At 43.5% G+C, this 19,129-nt stretch overlaps 2 protein-coding genes across 8 annotated transcripts in view; one reads left to right on the top strand and one right to left on the bottom strand.

The window, feature by feature from the left end:
* The window catches only part of GNL3L (G protein nucleolar 3 like), an 87,018-nt gene extending 85,764 nt beyond the window's left edge, over window positions 1–1,254 (bottom strand). For 2 of the 7 annotated variants that reach the window (XM_054471460.2, XM_054471457.2), the window contains exon 1: window positions 1,017–1,193. The gene's annotated coding sequence lies outside the window, so the exon portion shown is untranslated. Of the gene's footprint in view, window positions 1–1,016 lie in introns of all 7 variants that reach the window. The other 5 variants (XM_054471458.2, XM_063660256.1, XM_054471462.2 and 2 more) reach the window with 5 other exon arrangements.
* On the top strand, window positions 193–17,385 carry LOC134739010 (uncharacterized). Its single transcript, XM_063660220.1, has 5 exons — window positions 193–377; window positions 885–1,029; window positions 1,303–1,428; window positions 2,426–2,529; window positions 16,907–17,385. Exons 1-5 carry the CDS (start codon window positions 193–195, stop codon window positions 17,133–17,135), a joined length of 789 nt encoding a protein of 262 aa, XP_063516290.1. The 3' UTR covers window positions 17,136–17,385.
* The last annotated feature ends 1,744 nt before the right edge of the window (window positions 17,386–19,129 follow it).

Below are 19,129 nucleotides of genomic sequence, written 5' to 3'. Positions count from 1 at the left end.
AGAAACAGATCTGAGCTCCACTACCTTGGGTAAAGGGGAGAGACCATACGCACTGAACTGCCAGGTAATCAGCGATGTCACTCCCTCTCAACATTACAGGGAGGGAGACCTGCATATCTGCTCCTTACAGGGTATCTCCTTTGCTTCATTTAGTGATTCTAAATCTTTGAGGGAGGTAGGGGAGGTAGGGGGATGATCTGTGTCTACCTCAAAGGGAGAGGAACACATCTGAACCCCTCTACCCCCACGGCCCCTCAAGGGGCAGCCCTCACTGTCTCTTCATGGATTAAGGTCTGTTCCTGTTTGCTTCGAAGCACGTTGGGTGCTTCGAAAAATTACACATTCGGTAAAACGGGGGCTACGGAAGTAGGGATCAGGTCTGATTCTCCATAATGGGGACTCACTCCAACCTAAGAGGAGGGGGCAATCAATCAGCTTAGTTGTCCACAGGCTGAGGCCTGTAACCGCAACCACTCTGGGGACGGGTGAGTTGGGGAGCGATACGGAGGGCTCTAGGTTTACGCGAATGGGGAGGAGGTGCCCTCCCTCTGTATATTAAATGTTTCTAAGCTCCTCTATACTGGTATGGGGGCAGATACATCAAAGCCTCTGTCTGTCCTGAGGAGGTGCCTCGAGGCGGCTGTCTAGAGCCAAGCCAAGGAAGTGCCTTAAGTCGGGAGAAGTCTGCACTGCTCAGCTGGGTGGAGGGAGATGTCTCTACACGGTTGGGGTGGATGTCCCCCATGCCTTTGGTGGGTCGACTCCAGTCTATACAGGGTGAATGCAGAATGGAGCCTCACTATCTTGAGGACGATCAACGCTTCACCACCCAAGTGAAGTTTGTGCCTCTCTACACAGTGTGTCCCGGGTCTACACCTTTCTAGGTGGGATGGGGCAATGCTCCTCTCCCGGCAAACTCCACTCCGCGAAAAGGCAATTCGGCGCGTCTCCACGTGTGCCGCGATCCCTGCCCCTCTTCCGGGCCCTTCTACCCTGGAAGGGATCCGGCTGTTTACCTCTCTATTCCAGGTTGGCGGGCATCTCTGGTTTCACATCCAATAGACGATCCTAACTGCCCGGCCGTCTAGGTAAGCGCACACTGTGAGAAAAGAGGAAAGAAGTTTCTTACCTACACTTCCGGCGGGGATCTGAGAAGCGAGGGCAACAAGACAACTCGGTTGGGTGAGCAGAAACTCTCGCGCAGCTAGGCTCCGACTTCCGGATCCCAGGCCGGCGGCGCCCGACTCCGCCCACCGTGCGGTCTCCCCGGGGGGGGGGGGGGGCTGAGCTTCTGACTGACAGCTCACGCCCGCCCGTCCCTTCCTCGCGACCACGCTGGCCCCGCCTCCTGGCTGCCCCGTTGGTAAGGAAATAGCGGAGGAGGGAGGAGGACGGCGAAGTGACCGGGAAGAAGCGGCGGGTCTACTGGTGCGGCCATATACCTTACTTGCAAGCCAAAATTTTGTCTGCGGGCATCTGTCTGGGGTTAAATATGCGTGCTCCCAAATCTCAATAACCAGGAAGTCACCACGCCCGAATCAGACAAGGGTGGGGGATGGTGTCTTTGTCTGCCTGGAAGATGGCGACAGCAGAGTGTGAGAAAATGGCCGCCTGGGTCACATGTCTGGCCGAGTATTCCCCACCTGAAGTGAATTGATTAGCTGTTCCCAACCACCTTCCCGGGTCCTTGAGCCCCAGACCATCCCTGAGCACTCCCAGCTTTTTCTGCATACGTTCAGATCTATGGCCATACCCAACCCGAGCTGGAGCAGGAGCCAGAACAACTAGAAGCATCTCCCACCCTTTTGCCTTCTTCCCCTCCTACTCCATCCTTCCCTCAATCCCGGAGCAGCGTCTGCAGAAGGGAATGAATTTATATCTCTGGAGTGGGGCAAGTAGGGGTTTCTGAAGCCGTGTCAAGGAGCTGGCTGGGAGGTGAGGTCTCCCCCCACAAAATAGTAAATATTAGTCTGCAAATGTTTTCTTCTTGATGGTTTAATTCCAGCTCCTCCTCCTCCTCAAGCCTAAACCCTGGGGTGGGGCACAGAGTAGGTGGAACTCTGTGCCTCCGAGGGTGGGTTTGTTTCTCCACTTCAAGTACAGACGGGCTGAAAATGACTCCTTCTGTCCCTTTATCCCTTACATAAACAGGACTCACTACCTCTCTACATCGTTGGAGGGCTTCTAACCTCTCATCCTAGAGACACATGAAATTCCTGTGGCCCCCAAACCAGCCCTGACCACTTTCACCTTTCCCCCTGCATTTGCAATTTTTTTCTGTTTCTCTAAGACCTAACTCTTGTCACTTCGATGAAACCTTCCCTGACTTTCCCAGATGAGTTAGAAACCCAGAGCACCTTACCTATACAGCTAAGCTAGCACTTATCACAATACTGTAGTTGTTTATGTGACTGTGTCTCCACAGGAGGGTGAACTCCCTGAGAGCAGGGGCCATGTATCTTCAAGCTTTCAACAACACCCAGCACAAGACTGGTACGAGGCAGGCTTCAACAACTGTTTGTTAAATGGGTGAGTTTACAGGCCTGCACCACAAAAAATGGGAAATGGGCTGTTTAGTAGATGGCATTGGGAAATTTGGCTCTCCATGAAAAGAAATATAAAACTGGATCTCTGTTTATTCCACCTAAGAGGGTAGACTGTGAATGTGAAAGGTAAAACTATGAAGTTAATATATGCAGGAGAATATCTTTGTGACTTGTGACTGGGGAAGGACTTTTTAAACAAAATCCCAAATGCACAAGATATAAGGGAAAAAATACAATGAAATCTTGTGGAAACTAGTTATTACGACTTTGGAAAACAATTAGGAAGTATCCAGAATAGCTGAAGATGACCCTGGGACCCAGCAGTTCTAGTATTGGAGATGATTGATTAATAGATAGGTAGATAGATGGATAGAGATTACCCCTAAACTTTGACTCCTAGAGAAATTCTTATACATTTGCTCAATGAGCATGTGGAAGAATGTTCATTGCAGAACTGTTTGTAATAGAGAAAAAAATGAGAACAGCCCAAAATTCCACCAACAGGAGAATGAATAAGTAAATTATGGTATAGCCATATGACAGAATACTATGCAGAATACTATAATGAAAAAGGATGAATCATGTTGTATGCATTGACCCAGCTAAATTTCAAAAACAAAATACTGAGATAAAATACAAATTGCAGAAGGACACATAAAGTATGAAACCATTTATATAAAGTTTTAAAATCTAGAAAACAGCAAACAATGTTGCTTATAGATTATATAGATATATAAACAATAATTTTTTTGAGACAAGATCTTGCTCTGTTGTCCAGGCTGCAGTGCAGTGGCTTGATTTCCTCTCCTTGCAGCCTCCACCTCCCTGACTCAAGCCATCCTCCCACCTCTGCTTCCCAAGTACCTGGGACTACAGGCATGTACCACCACACCTGGCTAATTTTTGTATTTTTTGTAGAGACAGGGTTTCGCCATGTTGCCCAGGCTAATCTCGAATTCCTGAGCTCAAGTGATCCAACCACATCTTGGCCTCCCACGGTGCTGGGATTACAGGTGTGAGCCACTGCCCCCAGCCAACGATAATTTTTAAGGAGAAATACCAAATCCAGAGTACTGATTACCTCTGGGGAAGAAAACAAAAGAACAGAATGAGAGAGAGATACACAGGGAACTTCAACTGTTTGTCTAATATTTTACTTTCTAAGCTAGGTGGTAGGTACGTGGGTTTTTGTTATATTCTCTATACTTATTTGTATGTCTGAAATATTTCATATTTTTTAAAAGACTACAAGGATCTGAAACAAAATGTTAATAATAGTTAAATCTAGATTAGTGGTTCTCTAACTTTCCCCAGCATCAGAATCACTGGGAGGGCTTGTTAGAACACCAATTACTGGGCCTCATGCCCAGAGTTTTGATTCAGTAAGTCTGGTTTAGGGCCCAGGATTTGCATTTCTAACAAATCAAAGTGACATTATCAGTGAATTTAATTTTCTTCCTTGTACTTTTCTGTGTTTTCCATGTATTTGATGAATATTTATTACTTTAGTGAGAGATTGTGTTATTTTTTAAAATCTCTTTCATCTCTACTTCCCACTTACATTTCCCTCATATAGGCAGCCATTCAAAGGTGTTTTATGCATATTTTTGCATATATGCATTCTTACGAAATACGTATTATTGCTTTATGTGTATTTCCTTTTTTTTTTTTTTTGAGCCAGGGTCTTGCTCTGTGGCCCAGGCTGGAGTGCAGTGGCGTGACCTCCACTCACTGCAGCCTCCGCCTCCTGGGCTCAAGGGATCCTCCCACCTCACCCTCCCGAGTAGCTGGGGAACTACAGGCGCACATCACCATGCCCAGCTAATTTTTAAAGATGTTTTTACTGGTCTCGGCTGGGCACTGTGCCTCACACCTGTAATCCCAGCACTTTGGGAGGCCAAGGCGGGCGGATTACCTGAGGTCAGGAGTTCGAGACCAGCCTGGCCAACATGGTGAAACCCTGTCTCTACTAAAAAGAAAAGTACAAAAAATTAGCTGGGTGTGGTGGCAGGCGCCTTAATCCCAGCTACTTGGGAGGCAGAGGCAGGAGAATCGTTTGAACCCGGGAGGCAGAGGTTGCAGTGAGCCAAGATCAAGCCATTGCACTCAAACCCGGGGGACAAGCACGAGACTTCTCTCAAAAAAAAAAAAAAAAAAGATTTTTTTACTGGTCTTGAACTCGGGGCTCAAGCAATCTGCTTGCCTCGGCTTCCTGAAGTGATGGGATTGTGGGTGTGAGCCACTGTACCCAGCCAAATTTTTATTTTATATTGTTTCCAGATTCAGAACAGTTGAAAGAATGGTATAATGAAAGCCCATATACGCTTATACTTCACCAAATATCATCCTACATAACCACAATACCATTATCAAACCTAAGAAGATTTAACTATAATTCAATAATGCCATCACGTAGAGCCCATATTCACATGTCCGCCCAATTATCCCCAAAATAAAGCTTTCATTTTTTGATCCCAGGATCTAATCAAGGTTTATGTATTATATTTCTTTTTTTTTTTTGAGACGAAGTCTCGCTGTGTTGCCCAGGCTCGAGTGCAGTGGCGCAATCTTGGCTCACTGCAACCTCTGCCTCCTGGGTTCAAGTAATTCTCCTGCCTCCACCTCCCGAGTAGCTGGGACTACAGGCGCCCGCCACCATGCCCGGCTAATTTTTATATTTTTAGTAGAGACAGGGTTTCTGCACATTGGCCAGGCTGGACTCAAACTCCTGACCTCAAGTGATCCATCCACCTTGGCCTCCCAAAGTGCAGGGATTACAGGCATGAGCCACCACGCCTGACGTTTATGTATTACATTTGGTTGTTATATCCCTTTAACCTCTTTTAATCTAGAATAATACCCCTATATTTTTTGTTTCAAATGACATGTTTTTGAAGAGTGCAGGCCAATTGTCTTATAATATGTCCCATATTCTGGATTCATTTGTTCTTTTCACATGAATAGATTTAGAATAAATATTTTTAGCAAGAACAGTACATAGGGGATATCCTTTATTTTGTATTGTGTCACCTCAAGAGGCACATGATATGATTGTCTCACTATTGAGCATACTTTGTACTTGTTGTTTTTCTTTTACATAAATATCTCATTCTGGCCAGGTGCAGTGGCTCATGCTTGTAATCCCAACACTTTGGGAGGCTGAAGCAGGCGGATTGCTTGAGGCCAGGAGTTCAAGACCAGCCTGGCCAACATGGCGAAACCCTGTCTCTACTAAAATGCAAAAATTAGCCGGGTGTGGTGGCGCACACCTGTAATCCCAGCTACTGGGGAGGCTGAGGCACGAGAATCGCTTGAACCTGGGAGGCAGAGGTTGCAGTGAGCTGAGATCACACCACTGCACTCCAGCCTGAGCAACAGAGTAAGACTCTGTCTTAAAAAAAAAAAAAAAAAAAAAAACTCATTCTGTTTTCCATGCAGCCTAGTGTTTTTAAGGTCTATCCATGTTGCTGTGTGTACATCTAATCTATTGCTTCTTTTTTTTTCTTTGAGACGGTGTCTCACTCTTGCCCAGGCTGGAGTGCAGTAGCACTATCTGGGCTTACTGCAAACTCTGCCTCCCGGGTTCCTGCCTCAGCCTCCCGAGTAGCTGGAATTACAGGCGCCCACCACCATGCCCGTGTATTTTTAGTAGAGATGGGGTTTTGCCATATTGGCCAGGCTGGTCTTGAATTCCTGGCCTCAGGTGATCCACCCACCTCGGCATCCCAAAGTGCTAGGATTACAGGCGTGAGCCACTGCGCCCAACCTGACCTCATCCATTGCTTCTATCTGCTCATGGTAACCATACTGTGCCTTCACTGCATAGATTTCCTCCAGCTCTCCAATAATGCTTCAGTGAACATCCTTGTACATATTCCCTTATTGACCTGTGTGAGGATTTCTTTTGGAACATACACTCAAGAGCCACATGATTACATTCTAAAGTATGCATATACTTAGTTTGACTTAAGAACACCAATACTTCTAGATGGTTCTCTGGGATGGCAGTATCAGTTCACACTTTCACCATGTGTGAGGATTTCTGTATCCCCACATCTTCACTAACACTTGACATTCTCTAGCTTGCTATTTTTTGTTTTTAAGACAGAGTCTCTCTTCTGCTCTCCTCGGCAGCACATATATTAAGACAGAGTCTTAATGCAGTAGTGCGATCTTGGCTCACTGCTACTCCCACCTCCCGGGTTCAAACAATTCTGCTGCCTCAGCCTCCCTAGTAGCTGGGATTACAGGCGCCCACCACCATGCCTTGCTAATTTTTGTATTTTATTAGAGATGGGGTTTCACCTGACCTCAAGCAATCCACCCACCTCAGACTCCCAAAGTGCTGGGATTACTGGCATGAGTCAGCACGCCCGGCCAAGATGGCTAATTTTTGCCAGTCTAATAGGTGGAATAGGTTTTAATCCATCTAGATTCCACCCTCATATGTGGTAATACATGGGGATGTAGTTTTATTATTCTCCACATGGTGAGCCAGATTTCCCACCATCAAATACTGAACAATTCCTCCTTTTCCCATTGATTTGCCGTGCCACCATTATCATATGTTATTATGCATACACACGTAAACACACATACGTCTTTTTGTGTCCTTGGGCTAATACCACCTTGGTTTCAGTATTTTGTAATGTGTCTAAATATCACATGGAGCATTTCCTCCTCTTTAGTGTTCTTTTTAGGTGTCTTAGATCTATTGCCACATAAATTTTAAAATGAGTCTATCAAGGTCTTCAAAAATCCAACTGGGATTTTCATTGGGATCACACTAAATTTATAGATTAATTTGGAGGAACTGCCATCATTGTAATAATTACTCATTCCATCCAACAACATGGAACATACCCTCATTTCTTCAGTTCATCTTCTTCTGTGTTCTTTATTAAAGTTTTCTCTTAAGAATTGTATATTTTAAAAAATAAAAATGAGGTCAGGCACAGTGGCTCACACCTGTAATCCCAGGATTTTGGGAGGCCGAGGTGGGCAGATCACAAGGTCAGAAGTTCAAGACCAGCCTGGCCAACGTAGTGAAACCCCATCTCTACTAAAATACAAAAATTAGCTGGGCATGGTGGTGGGCGCCTGTAGTCCCAGCTACTTGGGAGGCTGAGGCAGGAGAATCGCTTGAACCCGGGATGCAGATGTTGCAGTGAGCCGATTGCGCCACTGCACTCCAGCCTGGGTGACAGCAAGACTGTCTCAAAAAAAAATAAATAAATAAAAATGAATTGGTTATCTTGGATGTTGCTAAGGCATCAGCTGATTCTGCTGATAATTAATCAACAAATGGAAAAAATCTGGCATTATTCCTGCCTTCCCACATGAATCATATTGCAGGTTAAGAACTTCTTTATGGAAGACTCACAACTTATAAATGCAAGAGAAATGGCAGTATTACAATTCAATCCCTAATGAGATAATGGATTTAAGAAAAAATATGGCTGCTAAAACCATAGGTGAAAAACATTTGGGGAATTATAACACAGGAATTAGGCTGATACCATCTGACCCTACTCATCAAACTTATCATCAAAGACAGAAAACAAGATATATGCGTCTTCTTATGTTGTGCAATAAGAAGTATACAGCACTATTCATGAAGTATACTTTTAAACAAGGAGGAAAAAGGAAACAATTTAATCAAGCATCTCTATTTAACTTCATTTACAAAAAATTCAGGGAATATAGGAAGAGGAACATGTTAAATGATACCGGGAGAAACAATACACCAAAGCAAGAACTTGGGAAATTTTACAGGACAAATGAGCCAGTATATTCAACAAATAAATGGAAGGAAGAAAAGAGAGGGAAAATTACAGATTAAAAAGAAAATAAAGCTGGGCATGGTGGCTCATGCCTGTAATCCCTGCACTTTGGGAGGCCGAGGCGGGTGGATCACTTGAGGTCAGGAGTTCAAGACCAGCCTGGCCAACATGGTGAAACCCCATCTCTACTAAAAATACAAAAATTAGCCAGGCATCATGGCACATGCCTGTAATCCCAACTACTGGGGAGGCTGAGGCAGGAGAATCACTTGAATCCGGAAGGCAGAGTTTGCAGTGAGCCGAGATCGCACCACTGCCCTGCAGCCTGAGGGACAGAACGAGACCTCGTCTCAAAAAAAAAAAAAAAAAAAAAGATTAAAAAGAAATAAAAAGGAAAGGAAATTTCAGAGATAAAGCAAACAAATGCAATGTGTGGGTCTTGTTAACAACCAGATTCCAATGAAGTATAAAAAGATTTTTTTTTTTTTTTGAGATGGGGTCTTGTTCTGTCACCCAGGCTGGGGTACAGTGGCAAGATCTCGGCTCACTGCAGCCTCCGCCTCCCAGGCTCAAGCGATTCTCCCATCTCAGCCTTCTGAGTAGCTGGGATTATAGGGGTACACCACCATGCCCAGCTGATTTTTGTATTTTTAGTAGAGACGGGGTTTCACCATGTTGGCCAGGCTAAAAAAGGTATTTCTGAGATAATGAAGGACAGTAGAACATGGACTGGGTGTTAGATGATATTCAGGAATAAATGTTAAATATGCTGGGTATGTTAGACCAGGCACAGTGGCTCACGCCTGTAATCCCAGCACTTTGGGATGCTGAGGCGGGTGGATCACCTGAGGTCAGGAGTTCGAAACCAGCCTGGCCAACATGGTGAAACCCCGTCTCTACTAAAAATACAAAAATTAGGCGGGGCACGGTGGCTCACGCCTGTAATCCCAGCCCTTCAGGAGGCTAAGGCGGGTGGATCATGAGGTCAGGAGATTGAGACCATCCTGGTTCATGCAGTGAAACCCTGTCTCTACTAAAAATACAAAAAAATTAGCCAGGCATGGTGGCGGGCACCTGTAGTCCCAGCTACTTGGGAGGCTGAGGCAGGAGAATGGCGTGAACCTGGGGGGTCAGAGCTTGCAGTGAGCCGAGATTGTGCCACTGCACTCCAGCCTGGGCCACACAGCGAGACTCCGTCTCAAAAAAAAAAAAATGCAAAAATTAGCCAAGCGTGGTGGTGCACACCTGTAATCGCAACTACTCCTGAGGGTTTGGCAGGAGAGTTGCTTGAACCCGGGAGGCGGAGGTTGCAGTGTGCCCAGATCGTATCACTGCACTCAAGCCTGGGCAACAGAGCTAGACAATGTCTCACACACAAAAAAAAATGTTGGGTATGTCAACATTATTGTAATTATGCTTTTTTTGAAAAAAAAAAGTGTGTTAGAGAAACATGGTTTTTATGTGTGAGATTACCTCAGGTCTGGAATTTGCGATAAAATACTCCATGACTGGGCATAGTGGCTCATGCCCGTAATCCCAGCACTTTGGAAGGCAGAGGCGGGGAGATCATCTGAGGTCAGGAGTTCAAGACCAGCCTGACCAACATGGTGAAATCCTATCTCTACTAAAAATACAAAAATTACCTGGGCATGGTGGCAGGCACCTGTAATCCCAGCTGCTCGAGAGGCTGAGGCAGGAGAATCACTTGAACCCAGGAGGCAGAGGTTGCAGTGAGCCTAGATGGCGTCATTGTACTTTAGCCTGGGCAACAGAACAAGACTTCGTCGCAAAAAAAACACACAAAAAAAATCCTCCAGATGTGTTCAGGAATTACGTATGCATTAAAATACATTAACAAGTAAGTTTTAAAAAAGAATTGTATGTTTATTAGATTTCTAATTGCCTTCAAGTTTTGTTACTTTGTGAACTTTATTTTTTTTGAGATCAGGTCTCGCTCTGTCACACAGGCTGGAGTGCAGTGGCGTGATGTTGGCTCACTGCAGCCTCTGCCTCCTGGGGTGAAGTGATTCTCCTGCCTCAGCCTCCCGAGTAGCTGGGATTACAGCTGTGTGCCACCATGCACGGCTGATTTTTGTATTTTTAGCAGAGATGGGTTTCACCATGTTGGCCAGTCTGGTCTTGAACTCCGGGGCTCAAGTGATCCACCCTCCCCAGCCTCCCAAAGTGCTGGGGTTACAGGCATGAGCCACTGCGCACAGCCTGAATATATCATTTGTAATAGATAAAACACATATTTTGAATATTGAAACTATTTAAAAATTATACTTTGAGATTTCTTATCCCCATCTAGTCCACCTAGTTCCCCCGCACCCCCACAGGTATCAGTTTTGTTAGTTTATTTTGTCTTCTTCTAGTGTTTCTTTATACAGATGCAAACAAATATAAATGTATAGCATGTTCCACCTTCTGCCTTACACAGAAGGTGCCATACTATGTATATTGTTATACATATTGCTTTTTTCACTTAATAATACATCCTGGAGGCCAGGTGCAGTGGCTGACGCCTGTAATTTCAGCACTTTGGGAGACCAAGGTGGGCGGATCACCTGAGGTCAAGAGTTCAAAACCAGCCTGGCCAACATGGTGAAACCCAGATTCTACTAAAAATACAAAAATTAGCCAGGCGTAGTGGCACACGCCTGTAATCCCAGCTACTCAGGAGGCTGAGGCAGGAGAATCGCTTTAACGCAGTAGACAGAGGTTGTAGTGAGCCGAGTTTGTACCACTGCACTCTAGCCTGGGTGACAGAGCTAGAATCCGTCTCAAAATAAATAGATTAATTAATTAATTAATTAATTAATACATCCTGGAGGTCTTTCCCTATCAGAGCACTAGAGAGTTTCTGATAAGTAGAAAGCATGAAAGTACAAAGCTTTCTGTATGAAAGCACATAGGACTACTACCTCAGAGTATTAGGTAATGTGAATGTATGTTATGTGCACATTTATTTAATGACTGTGCCACAAAGGATAGATAGTTCATACATATGCAAATATTTCTGTAGGATAAATTCCAAGAATTACATTTGTAACTTTGGGAGATATTGCCAAAATTGCCTCCACAGGTGTTGTATCATTTTGCATTTCTACCAGCCAAATGTGATTGTATCTGTTTCACCACAGCCTCACAAGCAACGGAGTGTATTGTGAGACTTTTGGATTTTTGACAATGATAGGATAGAAATGGTATCTCAGGCTAGGCACGGTGGCTCACGCCTGGAATTCCTGCACTTTGGGAGACCGAGGCAGGCAGATCACCTGAGGTCAGGAGTTCAAGACCAGCCTGGCCAACATGGGGAAACCCCGTCTCTACTAAAAATACAAAATTAGCTGGGCGTGGTGGCGAATGCCTGTAATCCCAGCTACTTGGGAGGCTGAGGCAGGAGAATTGCTTGAACCAGGAGGCAGAGGTTGCAGTGAGCCGAGATAGAGCCACTACACTCCAGCCTGGGAAACAAGAGTAAAACTATCTCAAAAAAAAAGGAAAAAAAGAAAAAAAATGGTATCTCAGTGTAGTTTTGATTTTCATTTATTATGAGTGATGATAATTTTTTCATGTGTTTAAGGGACTTTTTATGTGTTTTTCTATTAATTATCTATTTATGTCCTCTGTCCCTTTTTCTGTTTGGTCTCTGGCCTTTCATTCATTTCAGAACTTTGTTATATAATTAGATCATAAACTCTACTCCTTTAAATACAAGTTTTAAAAATTAAATAAATAGGTTGGGCGCAATGGCTCACGCCTGTAATCCCAGCACTTTGGGAGGCCCAGGCGGGCGGATCACAAGGTCAGGAGATCGAGACCATCCTGGCTAACACAGTGAAACCCCGTCTCTACTAAAAATACAAAAAATTAGCCGGGCGTGGTGGCGGGCGCCATAGTCCCAGCCACTCGGGAGGCTGAGGCGGGAGAATGGCGTGAACCTGGGGGGTCGGAGCTTTCAGTGAGCCGAGATCGCGCCACTGCACTCCAGCCTGGGCGACAGAGTGAGACTCCGTCTCAAAAAAAAAAATTAAATAAATAGAGAGATAGACCTTTGTCAATGATCTCAGCTGTCAATTTTTTCCCCAGTTCATCATTCTTCAGACTCTGCTAATGGACTTTTTTCCAAAGCAAATTTTATTTTATTTATTCATTATTATTTTTTGAGATGGAGTCTTGCTCTGTCGCCCAGGCTGGAGTGCAGTGGTGCAATCTCAGGTCACTGCAACCTCTGCCTCTTGGGTTCTAACGATTATCCTGCCTCAGCCTCCCGAGCAGCTGGGATTACAGGCGCCTGACACCACGCCCAGCTAACTTCTGTTTTTGTTTTTTTGGTTTTTTGTTGTTTTGGTTTTTTTTTGAGACGGAGTCTCGCTCTCTTGCCCAGGCTGGAGTGCAGTGGCATGGTCTCGGCTCACTGCAACCTCTGCCTCCCAGGTTCAAGCGATTCTCCTGCCTCAGCCTCCTGAGTAGCTGGGATTACAGATGCCTGCCACCATGCCCGGCTAATTTTTTGTATTTTTAGTAGAGACAGAGCTTCACTATATTGGCCAGGCTGGTCTGGAACTCCTGACCTCAGGCAATCTGCCCGCCTCTGCCTCCCAAAGTGTAGGGATTACAGGCGTGAGCCACCATGTCCGGCCTCTGTATTTTTAGTAGAGATGGGGTTTCGTCATGTTGGCCAGGCTGGTCTCGAACTCCTGACCTCAGGTGACCTGCCCACCTCGGCCTCCCAAAGTGCTGGAACTTACAGGCGTTAGCCACCACACGCAGCTGCAGATTTTATATTTATATAAATAAATTTATGTTTTCTTTCGTGGATTCTAGATACTGAGTCATAGTTTTGTGATAGATTGCATTAATGACCCCAATTTTTCATGTGTCTCTTTATCTAACTTTGGTAAAGGTAGTACCTTCCCACACTGACTCTTGAGTTTGGCCATACAACTTGCTTTAATCAATGGGATAGTAGCAAACTTTATATAAGCAAAGACTTGAAAAAGCTCTTGCATATTCTGATTCCTCTCTTGGACCCCTGCCACAGCTGTGAGAACATATTCAAACTAGCCTCCTGGAGAGATGTGAGAGACAAGTAGAAATGAGCTTGGTCATCCCAGCCAATGTGTCCTATAGCAGCCAACCAACCTCCAGCCAAGCCACCAACTTGGTGCAGACACATAAGCTAGCCCAGTTGAGATTAACACAGCCTAGTCCAGATCATAGAACCTCCCAGCTGACCCATAGACTCTAAGTTTTGGTACATAATTATTCACTTTGGTTTACAACAGAGCATTATTGTGGCAGTAGTCCCCCATCATCGTTCTTTTTTTTCAGAGGTATGCTGGCTATGTTTGCTTGTTATTTTTCCATATGAACTTAGAATCAGCTTATCTAGTTTCAGAAAAAGAAAAAAAAATGATATGCTTTTTTTTTTGAAACAGAGTCTCGCTCTGTCGCCCAGGCTGGAGTGCAGTGGTGCGATCTCGGCTCTCTGCAACCTCCGCCTGTTGGCTTCAAGCGATTCTTCTGCCTCAGCCTCCCAAGTAGCTGGGATTACAGGCACCCACCACCACACCCAGCTAATTTTTGTATTTTTAGTACACACAGGGTTTCACCATATTGGCCAGGCTGGTCTCGAACTCCTGACCTCGTGATCTGCCCACCTCGGCCTCCCAAAGTGCTGGAATTACAGGCATGAGCCACCGAGTGCAGCCAAAAAATGATAATGGGCTTATACTAAATTTATAAATTAATTTGACATCTTTATGATTTTAAGTCTTCCCATCTGAGAACATGGCATGTCTTTCCATTAGTTCCTTCAGAGTGTTACGAATGTTTCTCATTAAGGTTTTAGACATTTCTTGTTAAGGTTGTTTGTGGGTATTTTATCTTTTTTGTTGCTCTAATAAATGGAGCCTTCTCTTCCATATATCTTCTAACTGAATGATTTCTATATATTAATTTTATATCCTGCTACCTTACAGAATTCTCGTTTGTAGTAGTTTCTCTATTGGTTTGTTTGGGTTTTGTGGCTATACAATCTGATCATCTATAAATGGTGATAGCTTTACTTCTTCCATTTCAGTTGTATATTTAATTTATTTCTCTTTTCTAATTGTAATGATTACTACCTCCAATGCAATTTTTTTTTTGTTTTTTGTTTTTAAGACAGAGTCTCTCTCTCTCACCTAGGCCACAGGGCAGTGGCACGATCTTGGCTCACTGCAACCTCCACTTCCCAGGCTCAAGTGATTCTCATGCCCCAGCCTCCTGAGTAGCTGGGATTACAGGTGTGCACTACCACACCCAGCTAATTTTTGCAACTTTAGTAGAGATGGGGTTTTACCATGTTGGCCAGGCTGGTCTCAAACTCCTGGCCACCTGCCTTGGCCTGCCAAAGTGCTAGGACTACAGGCGTGAGCCCCAGTGCCCAGACAACCTCCAATAAAATGCTAAATTGTAGTGGAGAGAGTAGGTACCCTTAGTTGGTTTCTGATTTTAGCATATAAATACTGGTGGTATTTCCTGGTTAAGTGAAATGCTGGATTTGGGGGATCTATCTATCTATAGAGAATGAGATAAAAAATATATCAGGGAAGAAACCACATATTCCTCTTTTATTGAATGTTTTTATAAAGAATGGGTGTTGATACCAAAGTTACTGAAGGAGAAGAAAAATAAAAGAATGGGTGTTGAGTTTTGACAAACAACTCTTTGGTATCTCTGAATAAAATGATAGGATTTTTTACTTAGATCTAATAATAGGTTAGATTATATTAATGGATTTCCTAATATTGAACAATTCTTGCATTCCTGCAATAAAACCCACACAGTCATGGATTCTATTTGTTAATATTTAGGATATTGTGCCGATATTCCTAAGTGAGAATTAGTCTATATGGTTTTCTTTTTCTTGTGGAATCTTTGTCAGATCTTGGTATCAGTGTTATTATTCACTTGATAAAAACATTTTTAAAGTGTTCCTTCCTTAGGCTCAGGAAAATAAGAATAGTATTTGAATTATCTGCTTTTTAGTGTGAAAAGACTTCCCCTTGTGAAAGGATCTTGGTCTATCTGGTGCTTTGAGGAATTGGGGAGCTCTTTATAACTTTCTCTATTTCCATGAAAATTGATCTACAAGGCCAGGTGCGGTGGCTTACGCCTGAAATCCCAAAACTTTGGGAGGCTGAGGTGGGTGGATCACCTGAGGTCGGGAGTTCGAGACCAGCCTGACCAACATGGAGAAACCCTGTCTCTATTAAAAATACAAAATTATCCAGGCTTGGTGGCACATGCCTATAATCCCAGCTACTCGGGAAGCTGAGGCAGGAGAATCGCTTGAATTCGGGAGGCGGGGGTTGCGGTGAGCCGAGATCCTGCCATTGCACTCCAGCCTGGGCAACAAGAGCAAAATGCCATCTCAAAAAAAAAAAAAAAAAAGAAAGAAAGAAAAGAAAATTGATCTACATGGACTTGTCTTTTAGGGTCAGTTTGTAAATTACATTTTCCTAGGACATTATCCATTTCTTCCAGTTCTTTAAACAATTTCTATTGAGTTGTGTTTTGTGATATTTAAAATGTCTTCTTACTATAGTTATCTGCAACTTTTCATTTATTTTGTATATTTGTGCTTTCTCCTTTTCCTGATTATGTTATCTAATAGCTTATATAATTCTTTTTTACAGAATCAACCCACTCATTTATTCGTCCTACTGTTGTCTATTTTCTAACTCCTTTATTTTAACTTTTATTTTTGTTAATTCATTCCTTCTGCTTCCCTGTATTTGTTTTGTCTTTCTCTAACTTTTTCAATCTGACGCTTATTCATTTAGTTTTTTTGTTTGTAATATAAGTATTTTAAGGCTATGAACTTTCCGCTGACCACTGCCTTAGCTGTATCCATAGATTCTGATACGGAATGTTTTTATTGCCGTTATTGTCTAGAAGTTCAGCAATTTTGGTTTGTTTTTTGTTTGTTCATTTGTTTGTTTTGAGACAGGGTCTTGTTCTGTTGCCCTAGCTAGAGTGCAGTGGTGCAATCGTAGCTCATTGCAGCCTCAAACTCCTGGGTTCAAGGGATCCTCCTACCTCAACCTCCCAAGTAGCTGGGACTACAGACATGCATCACGACACCCAGCTACTTTTTTATTTTTTGTAGAGACAGGGATCTCACTGTGTTGCCCAGGCTGGTCTCAAACTCCTGGCCTCAAGTGATCCCCCCGTCTCAGCCTCCCAAAGTGCTGGGACTGCAGGCATGAGCCACTGAAACCAGCTTGAGTTTCCCCTTGACCCAAGAGTTGTTTGAGAGTTTTCACGTATTCAGATCCATTTTACACTGATCTCTAGTTTTATCCAATTGTGATCATAGAACATTGTCTATATTGGTTTTACTTTTTGGAATTTATTGAGATTTTCTTCTTGTCCTAATATTGAGTTTGCTGTTTAGGTTTTCTGGTTCTTACTAGGTTTTTTGATCCTTTGCTCTGTTCGGAATGAGAAAGGTAAGTTTAATTTCTCCTGTTCTTAGTGTGTTTCAATTTATAATCTATTTCTCCTTGTATCTTATTATTTCAGCTTTGTGAAAATTGCTATTTCATGTGGTACAAAAATATTAGTAACTTTATATCTTCATTGTGAATTGTGGCTGTATTCGTCCATTTTCACGCTGCTGATAAAGACATACCTGAAACTGGGAAGAAAAAGAGGTTTAATTGGACTTACAGTTGCACATGGCTGGGGAGGCCTCAGAATCACGGCAGGAGGCAAAAGGCACTTCTTACATGGTGGCGGCAAGAGAAAATGAGGAAGAAGCAAAAGTGGAAACCCCTGATAAACCCATCAGATCTCATGAGACTTATTCACTGTCACGAGAATAGCACTGGAACTACCGGCCCCCTTGATTCAATTACCTCCCCCTGGGTCCCAGCCACAACACATGGGAATTCTGGGAGATACAATTCAAGTTGAGATTTGGGTGGGGACACAGCCAAACCATATCAGTGGCCTTTTTTGTCTCAATGCTTCTTTGTAATAAACTTTTTATTTTTGATTAATTTTGGATTTACAGAAAGGTTGCAAAGATAGTACAGGGTTTCCATACACCCTTTACCTAGTTGCCCCTCATGTTAACATCTTGTATGACTACCTTCATCTGAGCTAACTGAGAGATTAACATTGGTGTGTTACTATTAACTAAAATCCAAACTTTATTCAGATTTCACCAGTTTTCCACTAGATATCCTTTGTCTATCCTAGGCTTCAATTCAGATGTGACATTGCATTTAGTCGCCATATCTCCTCCAATCTGTGACAGTTTCCCAGTCTTCCCTTGTTTCTGATGACCTTGTCGATGCTTTTTGTTATGAGTTCCTAACTTATCGGAAATTAAGATGCAACATTTTTGCTTTTTTTGTTTGCCTTTTATTGGTACGCCTTTGCCCTTTCTTGTATTTTTAGCCTTTCTGAGTCAATTTGTTTTAGTGTTGAATTTTGCTCAGTGATCCAATAGAAAAATATTTTTCCTTAAACACTTGAGCTAAGACAGTTTGTATTTATATATATGAAAGATGTTTAGTGATAGTATTGCCATATTATTTTATTTTATTTTATTTTTTTAGAGACAGAGTCTTGCTCTTTCACCCAGGCTGGAGTGCAGTGGCACGATCTTGGCTCACCGCAACCTCCACCTCCCTGATTCAAGCAATTCTCCTGCCTCAGCCTCCCAAGTAACTGGGATTACAGCTGCATGCCACCACAGCTGGCTAATTTTTGTATTTTTAATAGAGATGGGGTTGCACCATGTTGGCCAGGCTGGTCTCAAACTCCTGACCTCGTGATCTGCCCGCCTCGGCCTCCCAAAGTGCTGGGATTACAGGCGTGAGCCACCGCACCCGGCCTGTCATATTATTTTAATGTCTTTCTATATGTTTATATATTAAAAGCATTTCACTATATAGTCTGTTTTGTTTGCTTGTTTTTGTAATTATCCTGACATTTAGAAAAGCTTATATTTTGGTCTGCTGATTAATTTTAAGTATCTTTTTTTAATTACCTTTTTCTTTTTTATTTTTTTGAGACAAGGTTTCCACTCTGTCACCCAGGCTAGAGTGCAGTGGCATGATCACAACTCACTGCAACCTTGACCTCCCGGGCTCAAGGAATCTTCCCACTTCAGCCTCTGGAGTAGCTGGGACTACAGGGGCATGCCACCACACCCGGCTAATTTTTTTTTTTTTTTTTATAGAGACAGAGTCTCGCTTTGTTGCCCAGGCTGCTCTTGAACTCACGGGCTCAAGTGATCCTCCCGCTTCAGCCTCCCAAAGTGCTGGGATTACAGGTGTTAGCCACTGTTCCTGGCCTGTATTTTCTTCTTTTGTTTGTTTTTGTTTTTGTTTTGTTTTGTTTTGTTTATTGAGACAGGGTCTCACTCTGTCTCCCAGGTCGGAGTACAGTGGCATCACCTCGGCTCACTGCAGCCTTGACCTCCTGGGCTCAAATGATCCTCCCTCCTCAGCCTCCTAAGTAGCTGGGACCGTAGACACACACAACCATGCCTGGCTAATTTTTTTTTATTATTATTATTTTAAGACAGAGTCTTGCTGCATTGCCCAGGCTGGAGTGCAGTGGCACAATCTCAGCTCACTGCAACCTTTGATACCCAAGTTCAAGCGATTATCATGCCTCAGCCTCCCAAGTAGCTGGGATTACAAGTGGCCACTACCACACCTGACTAATTTTTGTTTTTGTTTTGTTTTGTTTTGTTTTTTTGACACAGAGTCTCGCTCTGTCGCCCAGGCT

The sequence above is a fragment of the Pongo pygmaeus genome, chromosome X, assembly GCF_028885625.2.
Source record: "Pongo pygmaeus isolate AG05252 chromosome X, NHGRI_mPonPyg2-v2.0_pri, whole genome shotgun sequence".
Lineage (NCBI taxonomy): Eukaryota > Metazoa > Chordata > Mammalia > Primates > Hominidae > Pongo > Pongo pygmaeus.
This window is presented reverse-complemented; position numbering and strand designations above follow the sequence as displayed.